Source organism: Scardinius erythrophthalmus (assembly GCF_964197995.2).
Source record: "Scardinius erythrophthalmus genome assembly, chromosome: 1".
NCBI lineage: Eukaryota > Metazoa > Chordata > Actinopteri > Cypriniformes > Leuciscidae > Scardinius > Scardinius erythrophthalmus.
Genome location: NC_138221.1, coordinates 39016803 through 39035377, shown reverse-complemented (window position 1 = coordinate 39035377; position 18575 = coordinate 39016803). Strand labels below are relative to the sequence as shown.

Here is an 18575-nt window from a genome sequence, read left to right as displayed (position 1 = left end):
TGATTCCTTTTAAGCACCCTCTCTTTGCAAAAACCCCAAATGGCAACTGTAAAATGTTCTATTTTTGAAGAACTATCTTCGCACTTTCCTGTCGTTCCACTAGCTTGCGGGTATCCAGAGCTGAGCATGAACGTTCCTGTTGTGTTACATTTGTTATTTCAGCCTTTTCTGTTTAATAAGCTATACATTATACCGTCGTCTTGATGACTTCACCAGAAATGGCTGCGCTGCCGTAATCAGTAAGGGAACAAACCCTTATTTATACCCTGAGGCTGCTTTTAGGGGGGAAAACCACTTGTAAAAATGGCCTTTGCCATCCAGGTGTTATCCTTTCCTGCTCTGTATGCTGAGGTTTCAAGGTTACAGGAACCTTCCTATAAAGTGCTGAGAGGGGGAAGGAGCTAAACCAGTGATTTGTTGCTGTTTATTTAGCAATGGGATGCGGCGAGAGCCGAATTAATGTGTGACCGTCCTCGGTGCTGCTGTCTGGTTCTATCACTGCAGTGGAACTTACTCTGTGGTCCGCCTGCAGCGTGGGCCGGTAGCGGGCCATAGTAGACAGTATGAGACCTGTCCTTCATTGTGATCTGCTGTGACAGGCGAGGAGCTCGGCTGAAAGAGTGAATGGTAAAATGCAGGAGTCCAACCCCCTCTTGTCCTGAGTGGTGTGGAAGGAGAGAAGGGACTGATGGAAAGAGAGCAAGGGGGGGAGGATGTGTGTAAACGTCCTGCAGCCTTGACTTTCCTCTGAATTAAACATAAAGTGTTTAGTGTCCTGCCGCGTAGACCCCATTTGCTCATCCTGCATGGGTTATGCGCTGCGCACATTTGAAATAAAATGCCCCGGCTGTTAGACATGCTCACATGAACGTGCTTTATGAGGAGTGCCGAGAGTCTCACTGGAGGGTGTTTGACGCTTTATTTTTCTGTTTTAAGTGTCCGGATGATTCTGAATTTTCCTTCTTTCTTTTTTTTTTCTCATTATTTGAAGCTCTTCTCCCTGAGTGTTTGATCTTTAGTCTTTCTTCATAATGCCGAAAAAAATGCAGAATTTCCTTTAGAATGATCCTATTGTACAGCAAGAGTGGGAAATGGAGCATCCTTGATTTAAAATCTGCAAGAAGTGGCAGTGGGGAAAAATGTTATTAAAATGTGATTTGACGTGATTGGAAGGGTGATTATGAGGGCTTTCACACTGGGTGGGGGGGTGGGGCATGTTTGCCAGGGTCCAAACCCGAGTGCGTTTGTTCCAGGCACACCCTACAGCGTTGGTCTGGTTTCACACTCTCTTGATTCTATCGAACCCCGGGGCATTTGCATTCATCTTACGTCATCACAAACATGATTACAGGACGTGGGTCAATATAAAGTTGTTGTGTGTTTTTTTTGGTTGCTGTTATACGCAGCAGAGTGAATGACACTTGCATCTAGTAGTGTATGTGTGTTGCAAGAAGGTGGCTTTCTGCTGCTTGTAACTGACTGTTTTGAGGAGACTGCAGATTGCGAGCCATTCATTTGCCTCTCAGATTGCACTCATGCGCGATTACACTGCACGCTCATTCACACTCGTATCCCAGGGAAATTATCACCGTTGTCTTTCCCTACATGTGTTTTGTTGAACTAATGAAGCCGGCATCGTCTAAAACGCATGTGCATGTTATTTTACTTCCCATGTCCGAGTTGCTCTCACATTCACCCGAATTGCACCACGGTTCTGATGTATCCGAACTCCTAGAGGTAGTGTCGGGTTCGGTACTCCGACGCGCTCCCGGGTCCGTTTGACCGCTTTCGCATTTCCAATTTTTTTATGCAAACTGTGCTGCGTTTCGAACAAAACTGCCAATGTGAGCACCCTAGATCAAGTTTTTATGTTGCAGAACCTCATGGCCTAGATAAAGCACACCATGTCTGTTGTTTAATTTGGATTTCTTTGCAAAGCAGAAAAGACAAAGCAGAAATAGCTTGCTGATTTAGGCTATGCCATATTTAGGTTTGCTCACTCTTCACATTGATAATTGGGATTCACATTAATTATTATTATTGTTAGGGTTATATTATACTTTTATATTTCTTAATTTTTTGTGAAGGTTTGATTTTCAAACCTTTGCCCCAATGAATGCTTTGCTGGAAGTTCTTTTGTAAATTGGTATCTAAAAATGATTTTATAGGCTGATAATGACATTTTACAGTACATTGAGTCACTAGCAGTAATAATTAGTGTTCTCATTTGAAGTTGCTGAGGCTGCATGTGCACACGTGTCTGAAGGATGGGCCAAAGGGCAGTGAGGGTGGTGTCGAGACCGGTCTGCATGAGGATGGGGTAGTTTGTGTCGGGGGAAGGGCAATACAGGGTAGCAGTGACCTGACCTCGGATTAGGCCGTGCCTCTGAAAAGCTAACAAAGGATGTGAAATGAAAGCCAGCACTACAGCCCTTCTCTCATATCACTGACTCCAGTTACAGTGCCTGGAAATAAGTGCTGAAGACGCTTGTACTATTTTAGCTTGCCCAGCTATGGCAAAAATTTACCAAATGCATACTGTTGTATTCATTTTAGTTTCATTTACATTAATTATTTGGTACTTTGTTCTTGTTTTGGGTTATGTAACTACTTTTACATTGAGTAGCCTAATCTTGATAAAGCAATCCATTTATTAGTATTATTTATCAGTTGCATGGCTTCTGATCAGCTGTGAAGTCTTAGAAGGAAAAAAGAAAATTCCATCTAAATTGGATTAGAACTTCTAGAATGTTTTCCTGTTACTTACTGTAAATGGTCGTTTTTATTTGTTTAAATCATTTTTTTTTTATTGAATTCATTTGTTTTTTAAATGTGATCATCTTATGAAGAAATGTGCTATTTTGCCTTTTCTATTTATTTTTATTAACTATGATTAATAATAATAATAATGATGAATAAAAATAAACCCTTTGTTTGCTCAGGGTTTTTCTCCTCAGGCATGTGCCATCGTGTGCTAATTTGTCTGAGGAAAGATGAAAGGGTCAGGTGAAATCACAGCTCCCTGTGTAATGTCTGAAATGGTGGGATCTTGAATTTGGATACAAAGCCTTATTTTCCATGTCACTGAAGATGTACAATGTTGTTCTTGTGTAATGAAAAGGTGATGAGCAGCTTTTCTTCAGTGCAGATATTAATGTTAGAAGGGCAGTGCGTCACATCGCACAGCTGTTTGAAGTAGATATGATGAGAAAGCTGTCGTATACTACAGAGCTGCCTCTGTGTGTGTGTTTCATGCTGGTTTTTTTCATGTTTTATTGTGGGCAAGTAATTTCAAAGAATTTCATCGCATGCGTACACCGTTCATTGGCCACAATGTCACGGCTCAGTTCGCTGACAGTACCTTAAAAAGACACGCTGTGAACAAATGCTACTTTTGTAACTTTAACAGCTTTCTGTCTTGAAAGGAAGGATTGAATGCTGGTGGTCATAAATGTGTTTGACCTTTCTATTGCTGGCTCATGTTTCCCCCTCTCCTGGTAACCAATCAGGCGTTGGGTGGAGCTCGAAGGCAAATCCTCTGACAGCAATAGTACATTTTTTATTTATTTTTTAGATTATTTACTTGGAGTATTTGTATTTCAAGCCTGCTTAAATAGTAAAGGGGGGGAGGGGGTGTTGAATGGCCGAGGGCAGAAATATGCTAATACGGGTCAGTGTTCGTGGGCGGAGCATGAGCATTATGACATCATATTGCTCAGAAAATCCAAATGGCCTGAGTGTTTAGACTTTTTTTGAGGATTAAAAAAGTGAATGGATTTTTTTTACATACAATTTTTTTTCATTGTATGGTGGTTGTCACACTGCAAAAATATATTTATATTAAAACATCATATAAAAGTGAATTTTCCATCCGATGACCCCTTTAAGAAAAACAAATTACTATTAGTACTCTTCTAAAATTAATTCATGTATTCATACACTTAACAATTTTATTGGGGGGCTTTGGGTGCTCGAGCCCCTGCCCTTTTTCAAAATTAATCAAAAGTGCCCTTCTCAACAAATATCAATGATAATATTGTGGTCAATAAAACAAAATGCATTTGATTATAATTAACATGACCATGTATACAAAAGTAAAGTAGCCTAAATTCACGTTTATTTTTACGTTTCTGTCAGTCTGAGGTGTCGTTGCCATAACGCGTTGCGTCACTTGCGTGTGACTGTCTGGTTTCAGACTTAACTGAAGAGGTCAGTCTCTGTTTTCGAGGGTCGGTTATGCGTTTTAAAATGTAAATGCGCTGGTGTAAACGTATAGGTATTATACAGTCTGCTCGGGAACCGATGCTCTCGACCCAAATATGGTTCTTTCAGTGAGTAACTTGTATGGCTCGACGGCAATAAAATTGCTTTTTTCAATAATAAAAGGTAGTGTGTCGATTCAATTAAAATTCAACACATCACATATTTTAAAATATTACATAATTCATTGAAGCCTGTTTGTCATGTATAATACACTGACCAATCGTCATCTGGCACAACAAGTTCAAATTTCATTGGACAATGTGAAGTGGAGCGGTTATTTTCCCGTTATTCATAAATCGTTTGAAAATGACATGGACAGACGAATTTACATTTATGAAGTGATCTGAATCTGCATCATTGAAACAATGGATGTTAATTGACTACAAAGCACTGCACAAAACCAGCACCAAAAGTAGCATTAATAGGAAGTAGTATTCAGGTCACTTGTTTTTTGTCTTTGAATTAAATATAGAATGTCTTTATAATTAAAATAGAAATTATTTTATAAGTCTTTACTGTCACTTTTTTTTTCAATTTAGCACATCCTTGCTGAAAACAAGTATTAATTTCTTTAAAAAAAAAAAAAAAGAAAAAAAAAATTACTGACCCCAAACTTTTGAACGGTAGTGTAGGCCTATATTGGTACAAAATATTTCTATTATAAGATGCTGTTCTTTTTTTTAACTAAGAATCCTGAAAAAATATCAAAGGTTATAAGTATATTATAATAGAAAACAATTATTTAAAATTGTAGTAATATTTCACAATATTACTGTTCAAATAAATGCAGCCTCGATGAGCATAAAAGGCTTCTTTCAAAAACATAAAAAATAGTTGTTCAAACTTTTGGCCAGTAGGCTATTTTTTATATATATGCGCCCCTTTTTTACATTTAAGCCCCTGCCCCTGAGGATCTCTCTGCACGTCCCTGAATATGATACGCAGGAAGCATGATAATACGCTTCAAAACAGAGCGGCACAAAACGCGGATGGCATGTAAAACTTGATTAGTGCTTGTCTATTTCTTTTGGTCCATGACTACCCCTTGTGCCGTGGGCCTATAAAAGAGCGCAATAATCGTGGTTGTCTGAAACAATCGCGGTTAGATCAAATAATCGCGATCAGACGGTTATTTAATTATCGCAACAGGCTTAGCTTTGACTACATATTATTCTGCTCAAACCAAAGGACAAACTCTGCATGCAAAACTAAACATTCACTATTGTATACAACAAAGGGCTATGTATAATCCTTGCCATTTTCTAGGATGAATTGCTGCCCAGACACATTGTTTAACACAGTTGTAGGCTCGGTTGTTGAATAGGCAGTGACGCCTAAACTTGATGCTTAGAAGCTAGTTTATTAGACAAAGATTACCTCGGTATGTTGGATTTACCACTATAGGTAGCAATTATATTGTCACTCTTATCTTGTCAAAACATCTGAACAAAAATTTCAGTTTGAGCCCTGCAGTGCAAGTGAGATGCGGGAATTCAGTGTATTATATAAGATCCAGGTTGACTTGTTAGAACTGGTACAGTTTGACATGTTTTTGTTTCTTTGCAGGTGATGCATTGAGCTGAGATAGAATCCCAAATTACTCGGTTTCCATTGGGCCATAAAAATACAACAAACTTGTGGATTAGTGGATAGGAATGCTTCCAAAAATAACTCTTCAAAACATCTTAAATGTATACTTTTCCCAAGTGAACATTCCATTGCTCAACAAGGATGGTGTTTTATTCTTAATAGCAGGCTAGTTGTAAAAGTTGAACAGCTGTTTTCCACCATAATTATTGGCTACCAGTAGGGTTAGTTAAAAGGAACTGGCATGTAAACTTTTTTTTTTTTCTCTCTCTCTACATAACAAAACTAGTGAGGAGCTTGTTAGATCGCTGTTTTGATTTTGTGCAAAGGTTTTTGTTCTTCTGTTATATATTTGGCTATCAAAAAAAAAAAAATTCCCTGACCATGTTTTAAAAAGCCACATGCTTGAGTGGAAGATGATATTATAAGACATTAGGGTGTGGTGTATAATAAAGTAATTTCAGGTCCACTAGTGTCTGCTATTGGTCAACAAAAAGATGTTTCAATATTTTCGCACCTGAGGAAACTTTTCATAGTCCCTAAAACAAATGGTGGAAGTACCCGCTTTTTGCCGTGTTCGCAGCGACATTGGGCATCAAACACATGGCAAACGCTAATACTTTTTCAAATACTGTTTACTTTCTTTGTATAACAGTTCTGTCAAGTAATAACAGTTCTGTCTAATAACGTATTAGACAGGACTGGTAAACAGATCATAAACTAATGAAGACGGAGAAAGGGAGCACTATGTGCTCAGGCTTTGGCGTTCTCAGCGCCGTCAAAATAAAATGTCAGCCGCGCCGTCAAAATAAGTCACAACAACGAATGCGGTTTACGTCACTTCAGAGATCCTACTGCCGGTGTGAATGCAACCGGGAAAATGGCTCTAGGGGAACCACCTTAGTGGCTAGTTCCTATAACTAAGTTCCTATAACTACCTGGTGCGAAAGTCCCTAATGTTGCTATGTTGGACTAATCATTGCATGTTATTGTACTTAATTACTTAGTTCATTTTTTTTTTTATAAAGTTGCTTCTGTACATTAAAGTTGGCATGACATGGAAATTGAGACCAACTTCCGTATTTTAATGAATTGAGTTAAACCACGTATAAATGGCTTAAATTTAGATTTTATGACTATGAAAATGTTTTATTTAGGTAAGAAATTATACAAAAAAATGTGTATTGTGTAGGCCTATATTCACAATGTTTTGCATTCTTGTGTAATTCCGTCATGGTTTTTGCTTTAAATGACACTAAATTCAGTTTCAGTTCCCCTTGATGTGTGAATTGGTTGACTGAGCATGCTTTGTCTACAGCATTGCAGTGTCTATCATAATGTCATCTTTTATCGTGTGAGAGTGCTCTTTATGTTTTTCAGAGCAGGTGGTGTGCTTTGAAGGACCAGTTAAGAGTGGCTCTGAGTATTTTAACGGCCCCGTTTTCTTTGCCTCAGTTTAAGGCCTTATTCTAATTAGTGTCTCTCTTTTCTCTAATTTACAACAGTTCTTTCTGAATTGTTTTTAAGAGTCTGGCTTTAATTATAAGGGGTGTTGGTTGGGGAATTGCGAAAGCTCAGTGCAAGGCCTGTTGGGTTGCAGTTAAGTTGAGCAACATGAGCTATTAGGAAATTCCTGTGTCCTATTCAGCTGGTCTTCTCACAGTGGCCATTTCGTTTGGAGGAGGGAAATAGTTAAACTCTTCTAAACTCTCATGTTAAGGAACTGAACTTTTTTTGACCTACTGAACCCCTTGTGTTTTTCTTCATGCATCCTAAATGACGACTGAGCGCTTTAAAGCTGAATGATTGGAAACAATTAACGTGCCCTGCAAACTCTGGGTTCAGAGGGATTATATGGCATTGGGAAATGTTTACAGATGGGATATGAATATTTCAGAGATAATGTGAAACAAATGACTTTGTAAATTCCCATTGAGACCTTCTTGGACGTACTTCTAGGTAAACGATCTTGTGGCACTGATCAGGGCAACAGTTTTATGGTTGCTGTTTTGTTGAGGTTTTCACACTGCGCCTGGAAACTACACAGAAATGATGCTGGCTTTGAGGGTTTAGTTATATTTATTTGACAGGAGCTGCTGCTGCTGCTTATGTTACAGGCTGTGGCACAGGCATAACTGTGATTCCTTTTGAGTGGAGCATTCACCCTACATAAACTTAAAGGATACTTGTGCTCAGTCAAAACTCAATTTGCATGATCAAAAGTCTGGACAAACTTGTGATTCAGTCAATCCAGCCTCACCCAGCAGTAAAGTACACAGCCATAGACAAACATTGCCAGTGGACCATACTGAACTGCTTTAGGATGTGACTTGGATAGGGTGGACGGACAGGGAATAGCAAATAGCAGACAGACATGCATAGTTACAGGACAGTCATGTCAGCATACAAGGGTTAGATGGGTGAGGTGTCGATTTTTCTTCAGAAAAATTAATTAGTTTCAGAAAAATGGTAAAATACTACACTGCAAACCCTAATTTGGGGTCAAAGTTTTTCTCTTAACTCGATATATTTGAGTAAGTTAACTCATGCATTTAACTTAAAATTATCATGTTATCTCAACTTAAATATTTTTAGTAGAGGAAACACAACTAGCTAATTCAGTAAATGCTGACTTGCTAATTGGCAACACAATGCTTTGACTAGCATTAGCATATCATTGCAATTGCTGAAGTAAAGCAATATAGAACACTCAACATACCACTTCTCAAACCAAGCTCATGCTCCATTCGTCACCATGATGGTAACCCCCACAAAAAAACCCAACATTGCAGAAACTCTTCTAAATTAGCATAGCAAAACATTAAACACCACTAAATATCCCACTTAACATTAATATTGCACACAAAAAAACGTACAACACTTTATTTGATCATTTTTACTCTCCCTTGCAAGTGCCATGGCAAAGAATGCTGGGAACTAGAAATCCCAGCTCAGATGTTTTAGACTTTTTGTACTTTTTGAAAGAGTACAGACAAGTCCCTTTTCTGTTTTGATGTCAGTACACACATTTACAAAACACAGCCAATGCAGTTGGTTTGTTGAGGTGGGAATTGAATAGCTTGATTTACCTGCACAGAGCATTGAACTGAACACCTTAGGGATAAAGCTGAATGCCAGCATGACTGCCCCATATCAATACCTGACATTAATGTTATTGAGCTGAATGGAGCCAAATCCCATTCCAACGTCTAGTGCAAAATAGCCATTAATAGAACATAGGCATGCAAAAATGCATTGTGATTTTATTTATTATGCATATTTGGAGAATATACTTAGAAACTACTTTTTTTACGCATGTTTTGGGATTTTTTTTATTGTTAGAACATTTTATGACCCTGCATGATGTTATTGGTCAGTACGTTTTCCCACGTTATATGCAAATCTGTTATGCATATTTAATAGTCTACTAAGCATATGTTTGCAGACTTGATATTATCCTTTTTCTATTGGATCAATAATAAATGTGCCTGGAATTTCTTGTATGAAATTCAGTCGTTGAGACATTTGTATAGCCTGATGTATTTTGTTAATATTCGACTGTAGTGCAAACCAACTCTCCAGTTACAATTAGTATTCAGCTTATTTGTGCAAATAAATATGAATCGTTCTAAAACAATCAATTCAGACTAAATCATGACTTGGTTTCAGATTTCCCTAACTTTAATATCAATGCTTATTATTTTATATATGATCTTTGATGGAAAAAGTACCCTTCATACTTTTGAAAATCTTCAAAGGAGTGTTGGCGTAGACCCTAAAGGTTCTTTATTCAAACCACATAAGGAGTGAACTGTAAACTGGACAGTTGCTGAGTTACCCAGTAACCATTGCACTCTCTATGAGAGTATGACCCTGTAGTAAAAATGTACCGCTCTTTGCTTTGGATTAGAAGTGTCTCTTAAATGACTCCTCTCTCAATCTTTGCATTATGGGACTGGACTCAAATGGGTAAAAAAAAAAAAAACATGACCTCTTGTCACATGACCCATGCCACAGTCCAGATCTTCTGTTTGAATAAATAAAGCAGTGCCCTTGCTGTGTGTTTGAAGAAAAGGCTTAAGAGCACCCCTGGCCCGGCCAATAGACCCAGAATCACAAGCTCAGTGGTGTGCAATCCTGCATTTAGAAAAACTTTTTTGAGAAAACAGTTTTCTTTCTTTCTTTTCAAAGCAATGTGGTGTTGCAAATGCAATTGGTTATAGTGTTTGTCTTGCATACTGCAATATATCCTTCCACATCTCCCAAGTATGGATCTCCTCCTCCTCTACTATCTCCTCTCCTCCATTTGCACCCCATCCAGAGGTCTAATCTGTCCTGTGGTTAATGTTTAAATGCAGTCCAAAGGGTTCACATCTGCTGTTAGCGATGTGCAATACAATGGCCCAACGGTTCATCAGCAGAGCAAGACTGCTTCCCTCCTAGGTTAATCGCATGCTAACCTCTTCTACAAAAGGCTCATGTTGCCGTTGATGCCTTGTTGTTCCTCCTCCTCTTGTCATGCTAATGCAGTATTTACACATGCAAAAAATGGACCCATTGTGCCAAGGTGTCTGCGGCACAGGAGGAAGTGCTGTGTGTATGTGTATCTGTGAAAGTGTGTCCGAGTCCATCTCTGGTTTGAGTAATAAGTGTGAAGTGCCCCTCCCACGCTGGATTGAGGAAAGGCATGTGGGAACGGAGAGCGGTTGAATTGAATTGGGGGAAGGGCTCATTAATTTCCACTGCCATCCGTTTATACGTCATGCTTGAATAGTTTGGCATATGGGTTTTAATTTGTTGATTTAAAGGGATAGTTCACCCAAAAATTAAAATTGTCATTTGCTCTCCCTCATGCAAACCAATCTTCGAAACACAAATTTAAATTTTAACCTCCGTTGACAGTCCAGGTAACCAAAATTTTAGAGAGTTTATTTATTTTTTAAAAGTATTGTAAAGAGATATAATTGCTTAATATGATGAACAGATTTAATATATACTTTTATTCACTGTTTTGAAAATATCTGTTTTGTCTTTTGAATGTTAACCTCATGGATTTGGAATGACATGAGGATGAGTAAATAATGATAGTTTTCATTTTAGGGTGAACTGTCCCTTTAAATTCAAGCAATATCCCCACTAGGGGGAAACTTGAACAATTCCGTGGAATTTTAGTGACCCGTCCAGAGTCGTTATGGACTTGAACAGAATTTATAAACATTTCTGCAGATCTCAGTGTGGAAACCGCATGTCCTATCGCTGTTGTTTTTATCTATTTGACTTTAAAAGCTCCAGGAAGGCAGCGGACCGAATACCATACGCGCCTCTGCGTCGTCTCCTGCTCCAATGTCAAAGCTGGCAAAAAGAAAACACACTTATTTAGACATTCCCCCTTTTGAAGCTGCACATCTGGTGGCTATTGTAATGACAGTTAACATAACATTTAGGATGAGTAATAATTATTCGTGACATTTGTTTACAAGCAAAAGCAATTCGTGTTTGTGGTTTTTCTCTGCCTCTCGGTAAACAATCTTCTTTTGAAGGGAATTAAAAGGCCGTCCAGCAGTCGGAACAGGTTTGTGACTGTGGTTCCTGAATTTCAAAAGAAAACCGCAGAGCTTCACAGACTAATCATTCCACTTTTGCCAAGGCTATTCTCCTGAGTGGAATGTCATCATATCAAATGACAGCGCTTACTTTTTTTTTTTTAATGGCCTCATTTTATGCTGTCACTTCATAAGCAAACGTTTGATCCTCTCTTTTGCAGGTGATGCCTTCCCAGGTGCCTCGAGCCCATTCCTTAGCGGATACGTCAGCGCCTCAGGCGCTCATGGGTCGTCGGATCCGGCCTTCCGAGCTCCCAACCAAGCCAGCCTGCAAATGGCCCAACTCTGGGCCTCTCACCCTCATGAAGGTAAGAATCACTGCATGTTTTTGTGCCGCAAAAGGAAGGTAGAAACGTCAAAGCATGTCACTGCTTAAAGCGAAGCGGGACCTGCATTTGCTCACGGCATCTTGAGCGTATTGGGTTTAACGATTAGGTTTGTTGGCAGATCAGTGAACTCAGACAAAGGCTGTAGTCAGAGGTCTGGGTGACAGGCAGGGACGGGTGGATGGGCTAATGGAAAAAACACACCCTCTATGATACAACCCACAGGGACTAGCCGGCTTTATATTTTTAAGTTAATGGAAATCGACTTTGTATTGGGAATACGAGCATGTGGTGTGGACTGTGCTTAACCAGATAAAGGTGCAGTATTTTTTTGGGAAAAGTGAGTGTGTGGCCGGTTAAGGCTGTCGGCTGGTGATGTGTAATATGCAGTCATGTATGAGATGGATCTCTCTCTCTCTCTCTCTCTCTCTCTCTCTCTCTCTCTCTCTCTCTCTCTCTCTCTCTCTCTCTCTCTCTCTCTCTCTCTCTCTCGAACCTCTCTCTCTCTCTCTCTCTCGAACCTCTCTCTCTCTCTCTCGAACCTCTCTCTCTCTCTCTCGAACCTCTCTCTCTCTCTCTCGAACCTCTCTCTCTCTCTCTCGAACCTCTCTCAGGGAACTACACTAACCTTTTCCACTGGTGGCACTTGCGCTACTAACTTTTTCAGTTACTGGCGCAAAACATGATTTGGTCGCACAAATTATTTAAAGTAAGCCGCTCTGGATAATAATGAACAATAATGAAACTATTACATACAGATGTGCTTTTTATTTTACTTGCCATCTTTTAAACCACATGCCTTCTTGTTTTCTTTAACATTGGTTGGGAATGGGATAGAGTTTCTGCTAAATGGATTTCAACAAGCTATGGGCACAGATGGGCAGACTCCTGAACTCTTAAGTAGTAAAGCACCGATGTGAAAATTGTGGTCGATACCGATAATAACCGATATTAATATTGCTGTTATGGCATAAAACAGTAAAAAAAAAAAAAAAAAAAAAAAATAACAGGAACATTGTGTACAATTAAGATAGGCTACATAATTTATTATTCCAATTAGGGTTGGGCGATATGGTAAAAATATCGTATCACGATTTTTTTCAGGAAAATCGCGATTCACGATTTTATCACAATTATTTTTTATGTTGGTTTTACTATTTTGTGACTGAGCATTACAGCCAAACTAATGTCCATATTTCAAAAACAAAGCCTTAGGTAACAAAACATATATAAAAAAATGGCAGACAGGGGCGAAGATAAAAATATTTGTCATTATTTTCTTTGTTATTAAATATTAAGATCAAAGATAAACAGTGTTTTATGTTTTCAGCTTCAGTAGGTGTATTTAACAGTAGCATTGAAGAAAGTAATTAAATGAACAAATATGAAAATAAAACAAAATAGACTTCACTGTATAAATTATACGTTGATACTTATTTTATTAACATTAAAGGAATAGTTCTCCTAAAAATTCAAATTTTCATAATTTACTCTCTCAAGTTGTTTTAAACTCGAATAAGTTTCTTTCTTCTGTTGAAAATAAAAGATATTTGGAAGAATGTGGGTAACCAAACAGTTGATGTACCCCTGTGACTTTTCTCCTATGGAAGTCAATGGGGACCAGCTACTGGATAGCCACATTCTTCAAAATATTAATATTAGAAAATATTAGAAGGAAATTAATACAGGTTTGGAACAACATTAGAGTGCGTTAATGATGAGATATTTTTTTTATTTTTGGGTGAACTATCCCTTTAAGGACAAGCGGCAGCGTGTTTACTATTAAGAGTTGCGCGCAAAGCGTCTAATATACACGCATTTGACAAGCAGATTTACTCATTTTTCTCAAGTTTGCTTTCACTTTAGACATAACCGACTAGTTTATGCAAACCTTGTGTGTATATAACAGTATTAGCACAATAAGACTCGAAAGATAACTTAGTCCAGTATCCAGGCGCTGGTAGACAGGCTTTTAGTGCATGTGAGCTTCACATGTACGCGCTGAGGAACGCACACGTTAGAACACGTTAAAATATAAAACGTTAAATATTAAATGTAAACTATAGCCCGTCAATTTTCATTTTACAATTATTTTCTCTCTCTGTGTGCGCGCGTCCCTGTTTGTGTGAGAGAGAGAGAGAGAGAGACGCTCGCGCAGCACCATAGACGTGCAGCACTGATACAATGGTAGGCTACGTTTTAATCTAAGTAACGGTCGTGGGGCTGAAGTTAACTTGAAGTTTTGAATGCGCAGAGCACGTTATAAAACGTAGGCCTATTCTTAAAATACACATTTCTGTTTTAATAAATGCTCATGGTAAATCATAGCATATTGCCTAAAACATAGGTACAAAAATAATCAGTGATACATTTGCGACCCATTCAAAATTAGGGTCGCAATGGCATTTCAAAAGGTCGCATATGCGACCATTTTGGTCGCAGTGTAGTTCCCTGTCTCTCTCTCTCTCGAACCTCTCTCTCTCTCTCTCTCGAACCTCTCTCTCTCTCGAACCTCTCTCTCTCTCTCTCTCTCTCTCTCTCTCTCTCTCGAACCTCGAAGTCAATAAACTAGATTTGCGTGAATGGTGTGCAACGACTGTAGAAAAGACAATAAAAAATCAATGTCATCCCCGCAGTCCTAATGTAGAATAGTCCACATCTGACAGCCACTCTGCTGCAATGTAATTGTAACCAATTCCTTTCTTGAAATAGCTGGTGTCAGTCAATAGTCAATATCCAAGAGCTTTGACAGAGCTTAAGACCGATATTAGTGCTGCTGTCCTTTGTATAACAGTACTATGTATATTATAGCATTATGTAACTAAGTTTTCTAGCAGCTTATAAGGTCCCAAAAATACGATTTAAAAATGTATTTATTTTCCTGTGATGCTGATTTTTCTGCAGCATTACTCCAGTCTTGGCCTCAGTCCATTGAAGCTGGAATGGTGTTAAGAAAGGAAAGAAAAAAAAATCTTTTGTAACATAAATGTCTTTACTATCACTTTTGATCAATTGAATGCATCCTTGCCGAATAGAAGTATTAATTTCTTTAAAAAAAAGGGGGGTGGTGTACATTTTTAAACATTAAATTTAGGTTTATAAATGGCAATAAAATCTGAAACTATACAAGTATAATGCAACTCTGTGACACCGATGGCATATGATGATTGTTTTTTTCCAATCCATTTTAACCAATGCTTCTAAGGCTATCACAAATCATTCCTGCAGTTTTAATAAAACCTCATTTCTCAAAGACCCTATTGTCTCCATCCAAGTAAAAAAAAAAAACCAAGCACTAAAAACAATATTTTATCTTAAACAATATCTTAAAAACATAAAAAATAAAGCAGTGTGGTAGTTTGTGCATGCCTGACTGAATGAATAAATCAGCTTTTATTTATTCATTCATCCACCACAAGCAAAGTTTTATGCACATTTGGGAATTTATTCATATCTCGCTTCTATTCGGCATTTCCTGAAATTCACACAAAAATATGTGGATGAAAACCTGGCTTATATTAGCTGGCTAGATAACTTTACCTTATATATAATATAATGAAATATTATTTCAGTTTGCACAAGACCTGAATGTGATCAACCACTGTAAGCTTTAGTGTCAATGGAGTAATAGTTCAACAGGGCCAATGACTGTTAAGTCAGCTGGCTTAAAAGTCAGCCATACTTGTTGAGCCTTGAAGACTTTTGAGATTCTGTTATTTTTGCCTTGCAGTTGCATTACACATTTCCTTCATATTCTCTCTTCCTCATCTTGGTGTATAAAGTCAAGACCTTATCTGGGCTGTATCTTCAAACTTGCATGTTCAAACAAGATGATTCATTCGGCACTGAAGCCGTTCCAGCCCCTGCCATTTTGAGAAGATGGAGATTTCAGCTTTCAAAATGGTTCACGTGTATGCCAAACAATCGAAAGAAAAGCAACGCTAGCTCTGTAAAAGGGCGTGGGCGGATTATTAACAAGGTTTGTTGAAGGGCCTTGTACCCATAGGCCTTTGTTTCAAGTCCCCGCAGAGAAAGTACAGATGAATTGTCTAAAACCTTGGCACAGATCATAACAAGCCTGCCTCGCTCTGCCTGTGTAGAAATGCGATGAATAGCTGACATTGAAGTGTACTCTGTCTCTGCAGCCTGTGAAAATATTTGAACATGCCTGTTTATTCTGAAGGGTGCACCTGGCTCTTATTAACTGAAGGAAGTCGAAGTAGCAGCTGTGGAATTTGGCTATTTTTGCACGAAATGTGTGAAACAATCAAGCATGCCGCACTCGCCCCACTGTGGATTGCAAATACTCCATAATCAGAGGGAAAAACCACTGCCTTGCTGTCAGTTTATCTTTGAAGTTCAATTAATAAACATGAATTGCAGCGAACTGTGAAATGTTACAGTTTGTTTGACGTGGGGCTTGTATATGCACTGGGTCTTTGCGCGATAACCCCTTGAGCGATGGTTAACTTTAAAATACACAATCTCTCTATACGCTGAGATTTGAGGATGAGGCGTTCCACAACACTTGTGTGGATCAGGCGAGCGCAGATGACGGTTTGAACCAGTTTATATTAGGCAAGAATCAGTATCCCTGGAATGTGTCCTCCCTGGTCTTAATTCACGGGCCGCTGTGGCTTCGCAGCTGCACTTTATTTATTTTATTTTTTTTGTGCGAGCATGTGTCTGTGGCCGTTATCTGCAGCGGTTTGTAATCAGATGCGTGGCCCTTGAGGTCTGCTCACCTTTGGACTGTGCAGGAGATGATGGTGGCTGCAGGGCGGCGCTCTGTGATTGATAGAGCGTCCGTCCATGCCTGTTGCTCCTGTCACACGTTGGGCTCGGCTCAGAAAGGAATGCCCCTCTTTGAATGATGATGGATTTGCGGGCGCAGGTAGCGATTTGATGTTCTGCTGTGCTTCCTGTGGCGTCCCTGGGGTCCAGATGACGGTTTTGAATGCTGATGTGTTTGTGAAATTCGAGATGTATAATAAATATAATAAAAAGAGGGAGAGTGGAGGCAGATGTATGTTGACAGAAATTCTGGTAGGTGCCTCCTCCTGGTGCACATAAATGGGTTTGTTGAAGTTGGTGCAGCTTCCTCTGACCTTTTGCAGACCCTCTGTGTCTAAATACAGGTCTTGAACCACATCCCCTCCTTCAAAGCCTTTTCTATGACTTTTATATATAGTCTGAACCTCAGGGAACAGTTTTTCTTTTTTATGTCAGCAAGGGTATGTCGTAGCATCTTTGCTTTTGAATGTTAATGGCCTGCTTTTTTGACTGTTCCTTTCTGAGCTTTTTACACGTAACCTTCCACTGTCCTTCGTCATAGATCCCTAAAGAATGAGCTAGGTTAAATGGTCCCTGTGCTCCAGATACACACACACACACACACACACACACACACACACACACACACACACACACACACACACACACACACACACACACACACACACACACACACACACACACACACACACACACACACACACACACACACACACACACACACACACACACACACACACACACACACACACCTCTTTCCCCTTTACAGTCACACTAAACCAAATGTAATGGGAAAATGGCATTTTCTCTTTCTGGTTTTCATTTCATTAGATTTTTTTTTTATTTTAAGTATTTTTAGGATGTTCTCTTATTTATTTTAAGTATTTTTAGGATGTTCTCTTATCTACATTAAATCCCATAACTGTGGAAAACCTGGAAATATTATGAACTTTTAAAATTGACTGGAAACATCATGGAAATTAATAATCTTAAATTCTAAATTCATTCATGGGGAAAAAAACAAACATGATTATTATTATAGTTTGCGCTATTTGCGTTTAAATTGGCTTGATTATTGCTGTTTTGAACTGCTTTGGTAGAGTGCTGTAAACATTGTGTTTGTCCAAATGTTTATTAGAGAGAGAAAAAAACAGACAATTATAATAGTTATGTTCCTTTTATTAAAAAAAACTGCAGACCTTGCATACAAATGGATATTCTGTCCAGCCACCCATATAAAATGATTCTGAATGATTCTTTCCAGCAATCATGAACACATGGAAATGGCACTGAGAATTCAATGGTCAACTTGTGGGAACCCTGTATCTAGCTTCGTGGTTTGTCAGGAAGTTTCTCTGCATCAGGCACATTGTGTTGCAGAACTGTAGGAAATGGCAGTGGCAATCAAAACTAATTAGTCACCAGATATCATGTAGGTTGAGACTTTCTCTCGATTTCACATGAGAGAAACTGAGATTAGATGTGCTGTATATTGAGAGCGCTCCTGCCTCCACCACACCCCTCTCAAGGCATGCAGAAAAAACAGAAATAAATGTGGCACTGCAGTTCTAGCCCTGTTGCTAAGAGTAGGACGCCTTCAATCATCTCTCGGTATGGTGTGGGAATGCAATCAGCGGCATAGCACTACCCGGTTACCTGAGATGTACTAAATAAAGTGACAGCCTTTGAACCACCGCTCTTCTTACTTGTAGTGCCATGAAGAATCACATTGTGTTCTTTAAAACAAGGTTGTATTTTTAGATGTTTTGTTTTTGGACTGTCGATAACACTTAATGTTCTCATGTTACCGTTATCACTAATTACAAAGACTTTGCTTTGACTGCGAGGCTGTGATTGTAGATAAGTGTTGAGTAACCCTGGTGTTTTATGTACAATGTTTGTCTCTGACTCTCAATTAAAATAAAAAAATGAATGCAGTTTTTCCATGTGAATGTAGTTTATTTAGACAGATTGACAGAAGAAGGTCTTTGCCACTCATGCA

The 18575-nt window shown here is 38.8% G+C and overlaps 1 protein-coding gene across 5 annotated transcripts in view; it reads left to right on the top strand.

The window, feature by feature from the left end:
• The window catches only part of tnrc18 (trinucleotide repeat containing 18), a 67733-nt gene that overhangs the window by 6646 nt on the left and 42512 nt on the right, over positions 1-18575 (top strand). For all 5 annotated transcript variants that reach the window (XM_081384909.1, XM_081384906.1, XM_081384908.1 and 2 more), the window contains exon 3: positions 11615-11761. In XM_081384909.1, the coding sequence (XP_081241035.1) occupies positions 11615-11761 (147 nt within the window). The remainder of the gene's footprint in view (positions 1-11614; positions 11762-18575) is intronic.